This window comes from Aristolochia californica, unplaced genomic scaffold, assembly GCF_029961685.1.
Source record: "Aristolochia californica isolate CCGP_79_NKW_82.1479 unplaced genomic scaffold, dmAriCali1.0.hap1 SCAF_1, whole genome shotgun sequence".
Lineage (NCBI taxonomy): Eukaryota > Viridiplantae > Streptophyta > Magnoliopsida > Piperales > Aristolochiaceae > Aristolochia > Aristolochia californica.
In genome coordinates, this window is record NW_027181770.1 from 9,274,645 (window position 1) to 9,286,679 (window position 12,035).

Consider the following 12,035-nt stretch of genomic DNA (forward strand, 5'->3'; position numbering starts at 1 on the left):
AGCGGGAGTACTTTTTAAAACTATAGTTCTTTCTCTTGAACATCGTCCAAGCTTGATCCATATTACGCACTCATGAAGTTTTTGGCTAAGATAGAGCAAACTATGTCTGAAACAGAATTAGGACATCAAGGAAACTCAGAATCAATTCAACCTCTTGAACTAAACAAACAAAATTGATCATTGTTTATTAGTTTTGCATAAAATCTTTCGGTATAAGGATTGAAATATTGTGGATAATATAAATTCAAAAATCTGGTTTTATTTTTTATGATGAAGCATATATGCATCACAATAGAGAAATATCACATAAGAGAGATAAAGATGACTACTTTAGGGGGAAAAAAGAAGAGATCAAATAGTGGGAAGAGAAAGAGGTGCTAAAGGAAGTTGACAAGAATAAAGTGGATGAAGAAGCAAAGAAGAGTTCTTCAAACCCAATTTTTTTTTTTAAAAAAACTTTATATTATTTCAAAGAATGATATTTACTTTATTATATTTATAATGATATCGTTATATTCATCTTACGATCTCAAATGGACATCAACACGAATGCATGAGATATCGGACCACCTCCTCCTTCATCATACTAAGGGGAATCGAATCGATTTCTTCTCTTTTGCAAGACAAGACATTATAAAAAGAGACAAAGGTTTGAAAAAAAAAAATCTCACGTTATTAGTCGATTTAACTTTGTCTAGTTATTTTAATATTTAATTAGACCCAACTTTAACATCCTTTATGTAAGTGTAAAATAAAATGTTTAATTAACTTACTAAAAAAAATAAAATTTATAACCAAAAGATCATTAGAATATTTTCTAATCCCCCTCTTTTTCTCTTTTGTGGGCTGATTGATTTATATTTTTAAAATTCCATGAATTCAATTGAATTGGAAAGGAGAAAAGGCAAGTTGATGTCTACTTTCCCAATTTCTTAGGCTATAAAAGTGGGAGAATGGAGATTGGTGAAAGAAACAAAGAAGATTTTGCTAAACTAAAGGCTTTATCAAAAGATCATTTAAATCACTTTTGCTTTTTCTTTTCACTCAAATTTCACATCAATAAACAGAACATAGTTCTGGATTTGAAGCCATGAACATAACCAAAAAGAGTTGGATCGAGCATAAATTAATATTAAGCTTGTCCTTGTCAAAACAACAATCTTCTGCAAGCATGAAGCCAAAGTCTAATGCAAGATAGAAGTTGTTTTTATCTTCAAACCACTTTTTACTAAAGTCTAGAACACAATATTCTATTCTTTTAGTAGTCTCTTTTTCTTCATTTATATATCATACTTACAAGAATTTTCTTGTCAAGGGTTGAAACCTGTTTAACCAAAGAATTGTTTTAAATGTTCAATTAATAATTTTTCTTAGAGCGTGTTAAAAAGTGTAGGAAAAAATGCTTTTAAATTTTTTTCTTGTTGACCAAAGTTTTATAACACTTGGACCGGAAAGCTTCAATTTCATTTCTCTTAATTCGCGTGTTGAAAAGTGTAGGAAAAAATGCTATAATTTTTTTTCTTGTTGACCAAAGTTTTATAACACTTGGACCGGAAAGCTTCAATTTGATTTCTCTTAATTCTTTTTATTTTAAAAAATAAGAAAGTTAATGAGGTTTCTATGGAAAAATAAACCAACAAGTACTAAAGTGTTTTTTTTATCATTTTCGCTTACTTCAATCTTTTTTTACTATTTACAGAAAAAATATTTTATTTTTAATATAAAAAAAAACACAAAAACTAATATTCTCATGGCAACTAGTTAAAGAGAACATTTTCTAGTAGAAAGATTTTCTATTAAGAAACCTATTTTTCATCATTTTGTTTTCGTAAAACACTCTTCAAGATTATTGTTTTCGCAAAAGATTTTATAACATTCAGGAGACTTTCTTTGTATACAACTAAAAGCTTCTTGTAGAATGGCAACAAAAAACAGGAGTTGAGTCTTCTGCATAAAAAAAGACATTTAGAAGAAAGAAACTTAAACGAGAATGATTGATTTTCTTACATAAATCAGTCATTGGTTATGGTCCGTTGATACTCACGTAGAAATATTTTAGCAAAAGAATATTTCAAAATAATTATAACAAATTTAAATCATGTTTTATGTCAAACATACATTAACTCAAATAAAAATTTATTTAAGTACTCTCGTGTATAAGTGAGTAATTAGTCGATCGAATACATAATAACCGTTACCCAATTCTAATCCTTTTTTACAAATAGGTAATCAGATAAAATTGCCCGATTACCTAATTAGCTAAGAAATTTTATTCTGTTTCATTTAAAAAATTACAAATATAAAAAACGGGTAAACATGTAAAATTGACACCCCTAACTAGTGTCACTTTTAATTGCTCGATTTATGTAGCACAATCCTTAGGGTCTGTTTGGAACCCCACAGAAAATAAAAGAAAATGAGAATTTTATCTTTATTATTTCTAAAAATAATTAGTGAAAAAAAGAATTTGATCATTATCTCATTTTAACTAACTATTTTTGGGCATAATAATGGTCAATTTGTTTTTGTTTCTAGGGTTTCCGATGGCCCTTATGGGAGGTAGAAAAATATATTTTATCCGTCATAATCTACCATTCATTTCCATTCCGAGCAAAAGTAGAGGGTTGTCAATTATCACCAATGAGAAGCTAATGAGGGAAAAGAAGGTGTCATCGCATTAGTTGAGGAGTTGCTATTGTTGAGAGAATGTCATTTGTTTCCATCTTACTCTTGTCTGATCCCATTGCCAGTAATTGCAGTCCCACAAACCCATGATTGATTTAAATAAATTCATTTTTACAAATCTGAAAACCCATATCTGATTGAAGCTGCAGTGAATTAGGATTAAAAAAGACAGTGCAGACAATTAAGTAGTTGGAATTCTAGAGTGGACACAACTAACATCAGTTAAACGCTACACTTGATGGCCAACTTTCCCTTTAAACCGCTCTTTTTCAGTGACTTATAAGCAACACTCCAAATATAATTTATCTTTCTCTCTCTAAAACAAACACCTGTGTGATTACAAGGATAGGATTGAGGGAAAATTCAATGAGGAAGGCAGATGGTGACAAAGGTCTGTGTTTTTCAACATGGTAGTTATCCCCACTCTTCCTAATATTTCTACCCTAACATTTATGATAATATTTTAAGCAATGGGAATCGACCTAAACTTTTTTCAAAGTATAATTCCTGGCTAAGAAGGCTTTCCAGTCAAGTAAAGTTGGTTGGGGTCCTGGAGTGAGAAAGTGGCCACCACCCTATTCATCATCAGGAGTCAGGACCAATCCTCCGCACTAAAAAGACCAAAAGGGGAACGAGGGAAAAAGTAAACTTACTCCTTCCAAAGAAGAACCAGATGCAGAGGAGGGTCGGGGAGAGGATCTAAAGATGCCAGGACTTTGAGGAAACGAAGGTGGAAAGCCGTTGGGTTGGTAGAGGAGAGGGATGAGAGATGGGGCGATAAGAAGATTCTTTTTACTCTCCTTCCTCTCCCCTTTTGTGTAGGAAGTGAGAGGGTTGGAACTTGGAAGCTTCGTGATTGCCTTAGGTATTGATTCTCCGGTGGATTTCCCTCTGTTTCTTCATTTTTGTTGCTTCTGGGTGCTGGATGTTTGGTTTTTATTTATTTTTTCATGGTAAAGATGCTTCTGATCGTCTGTTGGTAACTTCGATGTTTATGATATAGTTCGTATGATTTTAACCTGAACTGAAGGAAGCTCTGTTGAACGAGATTTGTACTAGTTGAGGTTGATGAAAACCATGACCAATCTTGCTCGAAAGAAAACATTGGGATTTGGGTGCTGATTCGTTGGTCCAACTTTATCTTCTTCTTTGCCGCGGACAGGTTTTGATTTGATTAACCATCCAAGGGGATATAATTTGATTTCTGGGTACGCAGACAGGTTCTGCAGGCCATCTAAACTGAACCGCTTCTGTAAAAATTCCAAGTTCTGAGACAAAGGTACTACCTAGCTTTCCCTTGAACTTTCATGCTTTCCTTTAGGTTTATCATTCATATGTGTTATAAGCATGTTTTGATTAGATCGATCAAGTTCTTGCACAAGCTAGTATTCTTGAAGGGAAAAGGCTGAATTTTGATCTGGTTCTCCGATTGTTCTCTCTCATCTTCTTAATTTCAGGTTTGATTCAGTAATGCTCGGATCATGGGTAAGACAGGAAGTTGGTTTTCTGCAATAAAAAGGGTGTTCGCTCCCAATTCCAGAGAAAAATTTGGTCATGTAAGTCGGAGCAGAAACCTTAAAAATATTTCACCGGTTCAGAGACCATGCTGATTACGATTTTGATAATCTGTTAGCATACTCTGACTGCAGGGGACGAACAAGAGAGCGTCAAAGGAAAGAAATAAGTGGGGCATAGGAAAATTAAAGCCTGGAGAGACCAATTCCTTCATCCCTCTCTACAGAGAGCCCAGCAGCATTGAGAAGATACTGGGAGATGCAGAGAGGGAGAACCAAACGTTGCTTGACCTGCCCACGAGGGACCACCAACGGACACCGTCTTTCTCCTCCAGGGATCCCCAAAGCCATCGTAGCTTGCCCTCAAAAGTGGAGGAGAAGCCGTTCGTTACTCCCCCAAATGTTTATCAGCCCAAGCCAGCGAATAAGCCAGCGAATTACAGTCCCGGACCTAAACCTAATCTCCATCTCGTCCTTGCAGCCATCAGGATTCAGACTGCGTATAGAGGTTACTCGGTAAGAAGAAGGAGACTACATTGAAAAAATTGAAGCATAGCTATTGTGTTCCTGTTTGTGGATGATTTTACTTGGTATATGTGGAACAGGCCAGGAGGAGCTACAGAGCTCTGAAGGGTCTGATGAGGCTACAGGGAGTGATGAGAGGGCAAAGCGTGAAGCGCCAGACGATGAAGGCCATGAAATGCATGCAACAGGTTGTGAGAGTTCAGTCGCAAATTCATTCTCGAAGGGTGCAGATGATGGAAAGCCAGGCTCAGCAACGCCAGACTCTACAAAAGAGTGACAACGACCAGGACAGTAACTTGGGCAAATGGTGCCCAACTCCTCATGTAAGAAACCAATTCTTTCTCTTTCTGTTATCTCTTTCAGCTCTACTTAAACGCTTCCTAACTCCTGTTGCAGTCCGAGAAGGACGATCAAGACCAAGAGTGGGATGACAGCGTTCTGACGAAAGAGGAAAGAGAGGCGAGGCTGCAGAGGAAGGTGGGGGCTGTCATCAAGAGAGAGAGGCAATTGGCTTATGCTTACTCTCACCAGGTATACCCTTGTGATCGTATCCATGCTTATTCTCCAGGGCATCCATGATCAAACTTCTTCTCTCCCATGAATTTTCAGCTGTGGAAGGCCACCCCTAAAACTGCCCACGCTGCGTTAATGGAGATCAGGTCCGGGGGGCAACCCTGGTTGTGGAACTGGGTGGAGAGGCACGTGCCAACACCTACACCGGCGGACGCCCCTGGACGTACCCCTACCAAGGTCCATACTCCGAGCCGGACACCCACCTACCAAAGAACACCCAAACAGGTCCTGGTGACCTTAGAATCCGGGACACCCAAATCGCTGAGATCGTCTCCGGCGCCGAGATCCAGGCCGCTGAAGAATATCATCGGCAGTAAGGTCAGCAGGACCGAAGTCTCGGCGAGGACGCCATTGAGAGACGACGAGAGCTTGACGAGCTGCCCGCCCTTCTCGGAGCCCAACTACATGGCGCCAACGGAGTCGGCGAAGGCGAAGGCGAGGGCCCAAAGTAACCTGAACGAGAGATCAACGTCGACGCCGAGTGGTAAGACCAAGAAGAGGATGACATTTGCACTGGGCCAAAGCATCGGCTCCATCAGATGGAGCAAAGGGATGTCGTTTTTCTCCGGCTCGGATTCCGGGTCAAAGTTGAAGGGTGGCACCCCCGAAGCCATACACTCGATCGGAAATGTGAGTGTGGATTCGACCGTGTCACTGCCTGCTGCAGTTGGGAGCAAACCATTCCGGTTTAAGTGAGTGTGAGTTTTTGGTTTTTTTGGTCAATTGAGTGGTATGATTTGATTGAGGAGTTTGTGTTATTGGTTTATCATACATGTAATAATAATATTAATTAAGTGAAGAGTGATACAAAATCATTATATATCTTATGAGCACTTTTAATAATTATTAAAATCTCTTCAACTAATTATTAAAATCATTGTGAAATGTATTAGCAATGAGACTATATTCTAGTCAATTATAAGAAAAAGATTAGTAAAACACATATTAATGGAGAAATGGCTCTCCTTTTCCTCTCTATATGATTAGAGAAGAAGACCACAAAAGTTGACATCAAATATTTTATTATCGATCATTTCCCTATTGGTATTCATTGCCCGGGTCGAGCTCTATTAGTTAGAATTTACATCAAAGAGATTTCGGCTCTTTTTAAGCCACATGTTACTCAAATACACAATTACAAGATAATCTCCCTAAGAGATTGGTTAAATTCTAGCTAAACTTAATCAAGTTCTAAATGAACTTATCTCAAAACAAAATACAAAAGAAAGGTAAAAATTTCACCCTTTATCGATTGGAGAGAAACTTTTTCCTTAAGAGATCCAAACTTCCAACCTTTGTAGCACAATGTAAAATGTTGGAGTTTGTCTAATGTGTATGCAATGGAGATGATATGAGAAAAAAAAAAAGGACTTTTCCAATGCATGACTCACTCTTTCTCAAGAATGTACTTTAGGAAGATTTGTCAAGGATTGAAAATAAAAGCTTGTGTACCGATAAAGGCCCGTTCTCAATATGAGGTTTGATAGAGTATTTATAAGTTCTCCAAGCCAAACTAGTCGTTTTGTATCCGTTTGCGAAGCAAAAAGTTGAGTTTACATTGATCAATCAGTGTAAAGTGGTTGATCGATTAATCAAGTATAACACCTATTTTTTTTTTTTTTTTGGTTAAAATGTGACTTATTGATCGATGGTATGGTCAATCGATATCTTCCCGTTCGGTCTAACATTTTAAGTTGATCGATTAATGTACATGGTATGATTGATCAATCAAAATTCCCTCTAGTAATACATTGCAAGTATGATCGATCAATGATCTTCTTATGACCAATTAGGCTTTATGTCCCTCGTTGGCAAATTTCTATATGATTAACCATTCTCAGAGGAAGATTAATCAATCAAAAAGAAATTGGTTTTCCTGGATAGTATTGATCGATCAGTCCAATTAGATCGATCAATCTTGCTTTATAGCATAAATTGGTCATATTTTGGATGATCAATCATACTTTATATTTTTGGCATATGCACTTTTGGTTAATCGATCATTAGCAAATATTGATCACTAATTACAATAGAGGAAGCACAATAGAATCCAATTACAATAAAACTATCTTTGTCCCAATTACACCCAAACTCTAACACTTAAAGATAAGTCCTATCATAATTAAATAACCCACAATTAATAAAAGATTAACCTGACTAAAACTCCTTTAAACTGAAACTCTTTTGTGGCAGGTGATCATGATAAGGATGCCAGCTCGTGGCTATCTTTGTGGGTCCCATTTGATCTTCCAACTTGTGTAATAAGGATGTCATCTCGTGGTTATCATGGTGGGTCCACTTCTTATGGGTTTGGGCCCATCTTAGGTATGTGGGCCTTCCTTGGTCGTGTGGACTGGAGCCCATCTTCCAACCCTCCCCCTTCAAGCTGGGGGGGAGAGAATATCATGAATTCCCAGTTTGCTACAAATGATGTATAAAATAGTAGTCCTCTATATCTTCCAACACTCCCCCTCATGTTGGTGCTCTCAATCATGAGGTCCAACTGGCATAAAATAAGTAAGAGTAAAATTACCTCAAACAGTATGACATTGATCCATAATCCAGTCAAATAACTTATGCTAGATGTTCGGCACACTCCTATCTTCTGTCACTCCTATTAATGTAGGTAGTGGGTCTATATGTTGTTCAGAAGTGTAATAAAAACTCCTTCATCACCATGTCCCTCCACAAAACAACAACTCTCAAGTGGTAGAAGTAATAAATGCCAATTCATGGGGGTATAACATAGAGTTAGTAATAAACTCTTTCATCACAGTGAAATAATATATCTGTCCTTATGGGTAATGGATGTAGTAATAAACTCCTCCATCACGGTGATGTAACATATACTGAGGCCACCTCTTCTTCAATAATAATGTCTCATCCAAAGAGACACAATAGTTGCAGCTGAAATAGGTTTGGGCCCATATAACATGACCATCTTCCAACATATATAACAAGAACCAAAATAATGATCCATGAAATACTCCAATGCAAGTATTTGTACCAACAAATATACTAACCAAGGAATAAGCTGCCGATACTTCAAAATAATAATTCAGCCATAGAAAAAATATCAAGTCGCGTCGAATCAAATAGTAGAGCAATAAATCTGAGTCATGGAAGAAATATGTATAAAACTTGGGCATGTATACCGAGGCAGAAAGTGAGTGTGACATGTCTGACTTGACTCACTGAGTTGACCCAGATCGGGTTGACTTGGTCCGAGTTGGTCCAACCAGTTGGATGAGCTGACAGAATGAGTTTTGGTGCCCGCCCACTGGGTTAACTCAACCAGGTCTAGATTGAGCAAAACAGGCCCGACCTGGCGCTGGTTCAAATAAGTTTACTTTAACTTAAGAAACATTTTAAATCGGCAGTCGTCTTCCTCCCCGCTTCCGAACAAAGTGGAAAACCAGTCATGGCTCCGAACATAGAGGGAGACCAGAGACGACAACCCTGTCGATCTCTGACGATAAAGGATCCATCAGAATAACTTGAAAGAACAGCAGATAGCTTGGTAATAATTTGGCGGGATCGGTGGTCATTGTCTTTGACGGGGCCAAATCTTCTTCTTCTTCTTTGGCAATGGCGCCAAACAACAATCTTCTTCTTCAGCAACGGTGCCAAATAGAGCAAACTTAGAACCAAAAAATTTAATCGCAAATCTTCTTCTTATTCTTCTTCTTCGACGCCGGTGCCAAATAGCTCGGCAAATGAACTTCTTCTTCTCCCCCTTGCTAAAAGACTCGGTATGCTGGTTCACTGGTTCGCATCAACACCTATCTTCTCGGCAGAAATGAAGTTCTCGGCGGAGGAAATAATCCACCGCCCATAAATAGAAAACAAACTTACAGAGTCGTCTTATCCAAGCGGTTCAGAATAGAGAGGTTGTCCATGGAACAACCAGCTCTTTGTCTTCCTCGCCAACAATGTCGAACAGAGTGGCTCCTATCAGTCTCCACCGCCGCAGACAAGTCTCAAGGTAGAACTGGCAACCACGACAACGTTCGGGAAAAACAGAGTTGGCCACGAGTCACAAAACTTGATTTGAATTAAGCAACAAAATTTTTCTCACTAATAGAAGAACAATATAGCGGTGAAAAACATAATATGACTTACAGGTGTAGGGACTGAAAAAAAAAAAACACAAACCTAAACTGCTAGAGGTAATAGATTAAGGAAATGATTTCATTATCTCTGTGGGTTGACCACGTCAACTCATAGAACCTGCTCTGATACCATGTTGAATTTATCGAAAAGAGAAATACTTCATTGACTTATTATAATCAGAGTACATTAACCTCTATTTACAATAAAGGAAGGTAGTTGTAAGATGTCAGATTCTGACATGAGAACTTGGTTAATTATAATAGAATAGCCCTTATAATTGTGTTATAGGTGGTTATTTATCGGTTTTCAAATGAAATGTGCATTTATTGAATTTGGCATTAATCACAGCTTATATTGCATATTTTTCTCTCCTGAATTATATTTCATTGCTTTTAGGGTTTAATTTTTCCTTAAATGATTTTTATGGATTCAATTATGGAATTTCAGGAGAATTTTGTGTGGAGAATGAGATATTTATAGAAATGCTATTAGTGAAAGGGAGAGGTATTTTTAGGGCGAAATCGATTTGAAGGGGAAGGGAGAAGAGAGCTCGAGAGAATCTCAAGCCGATCGTCGACCGAAAGAATAGAGACTCGAGAGGGCTCCCTCCAGCTGTCGTACACCGCGCATCACCGTCGTCCACCGCCGTCCGTCAACCAAGAACAGACTCGAGGAGAGTTCAAGAGAGTCTCCGTCTCGGCGAGTTCGACATTGCCATTTTCTGCTCGCCAAGCCGAGAGGGCTCCTTCGGCGTCGATTATGCATTTTCGACCATTTCCCGAGCCTAGTCCTACTCCGACCGAGACTCGAGAGAGTCGGTCAGAGGATTTCGCTTCCATTTCGACTTCCACCGCACAACCTCCATCAGGGGATTTCGATTCCTCTTCGTCGGCGTCGTCTCCACTTCCGGTCGCTCGCTCTTGCAACCTGAAGCCCTTAATTTCTGGTAATCGCAACAACTGTGAGAACGGAATTGCTGCCTGAGCGAGAGCAAGAAGAAGGGGAGTAATCTGTCATTTTGTAATTTAATTAGTTTCCTATAGTTTGAACTTAGGTTTTGAATGCTTATTAAATTTGATTTGAGAATTGATGTTTATCGAATATTTGTTTTCCAAATTTTCTGAGTAATTAGCTAGTTAGGGCAGGATTATAATTTAGGTTGGATTCTGGTATTATAATTCGATCTTTGTCCTTAACTCTAGGCACACGAGAAGGGCTAGAAGCAAGGATTGAGAATCCGGATTCGTGGTTACGTGGCACTCGAGAGAGGCACGAATCACGATAAAATCCAGAGTTGACGTTTCTTGTTGTACAAGTAGTTAATTATATCATTGCTTGATAATTTAGGATATAATCAGTGTTTAGTTCAGATTAATTCATCATATTTGGTTAGGCTAGTTGACTGAAGAATATACAAAATTCACTCCTCCCTGTGGATATGACCCTTGCTTCCCGCTAGAATACATGAACGATTCGTACACTTGCGAGGTATAAAAGTCGATGTAGTTAAATTTCACATCAAGTTTTTTGCGCCATTGTCGGGGAGGCACGTATTAAGTGTATTTCTTTGTTCTCCATGGTCTTAGGTTAGATTTATTTTTCTGCTTTCATAATTTTATGTTTTTGTTTTATCTTGATGATTTTGTGTGGAGTTATTTTTATTTCTTCTAGTTAGTGCGTATTTTCAGTAGTTAGTTTGTTAGCATAATTTGATAGTTAGTTTTGTTTCTTTTTGTGTTTTTATGCACGGGCGCCGCTCCCTAGGTGAACCATTAGCTCCCTTTGTTGAAGAGGTAGAACTTATTTGTAGGAAAACACTACAGATCAAGTTAGGATCTACCATGGCCAATCAGGGTGAACCATTACAGTTACCTGCAACAGGTGACCGTAGAGCCCTGAGAGATTATTCTATCCCATCCAACTTCACATCACGTTCTTGCATTATATTGCCACCCACTATTGCTGCCAGTTATGAGTTGAAACCGGGTGTGATCCAACTCCTCCCTACATTCTATGGGTTGGAGAAGGAGGAACCTTATTACCACATCAAGGAATTCTTAGATATCTGTGCGACTTTCAAATTCCAAAATTTCTCAGATGACTCTATCCGGTTAAGACATTTTCCATTTTCACTTAAGGATAAGGCCAAGTCTTGGCTTAATTCCTTAGAGGTGGGCAACATTACTTCATGGGACACATTAGTCATAAAATTTTTGTCCAAGTACTTTCCCATTCAGAGAACTACAACCCTCAGGAGAGAAATCTCCAACTTTATGCAGCAGGAGGATGAACACTTTTATGAGGCTTGGGAGAAATGGAAGGATTTGATTCGTAGGTGTCCGCATCATGGGTTTGAGAAATGACATTTAGTGCAATAATTTTATCAAGGTCTTACACCTCAGGTTAGATCCATGGTAGATGCAACGAGTGGTAGGAGTTTGATGGGTAAGAGTGCTAGTGACGCGTGGGACTTCTTTGAAACGTTGAGTGATCAATCTCAGCAATGGGGTTCGTCATTTAATGTTGATAGGAGATCCCATGAAGCCAAAATAGGGGGTCTCTACGAGGTTAGTGAAACACCCATGCTCATGGCCAAGATTGAGGGGTTGACTAGAAAAATTGATG

At 38.3% G+C, this 12,035-nt stretch overlaps 1 protein-coding gene and 1 non-coding gene across 7 annotated transcripts; one reads left to right on the forward strand and one right to left on the reverse strand.

Annotated features, from left to right (window-relative positions):
* The first annotated feature begins 3,304 nt into the window (after nucleotides 1-3,304).
* On the forward strand, nucleotides 3,305-6,117 carry LOC137944844 (protein IQ-DOMAIN 13-like). Of its 6 annotated transcripts, none has more exons than XM_068790616.1 (7): nucleotides 3,305-3,550; nucleotides 3,689-3,964; nucleotides 4,143-4,241; nucleotides 4,335-4,715; nucleotides 4,805-5,047; nucleotides 5,121-5,255; nucleotides 5,334-6,117. In XM_068790616.1, the coding sequence occupies exons 3-7, from the start codon at nucleotides 4,167-4,169 to the stop codon at nucleotides 5,991-5,993; spliced, it is 1,494 nt and encodes a 497-aa protein (XP_068646717.1). In that variant the 5' UTR covers nucleotides 3,305-3,550; nucleotides 3,689-3,964; nucleotides 4,143-4,166; the 3' UTR covers nucleotides 5,994-6,117. The 6 variants fall into 6 exon arrangements, with proteins under 6 accessions (XP_068646717.1, XP_068646726.1, XP_068646732.1 ...); XM_068790625.1 differs by having other exon boundaries at nucleotides 3,716-3,964; XM_068790631.1 differs by having other exon boundaries at nucleotides 3,720-3,964.
* A 5,539-nt stretch (nucleotides 6,118-11,656) lies between these two features.
* Nucleotides 11,657-11,763, reverse strand: LOC137965131 (small nucleolar RNA R71). The gene has a single exon (XR_011116012.1). It is a non-coding gene; the product is annotated as a small nucleolar RNA R71 (small nucleolar RNA).
* Nucleotides 11,764-12,035: the final 272 nt, after the last annotated feature.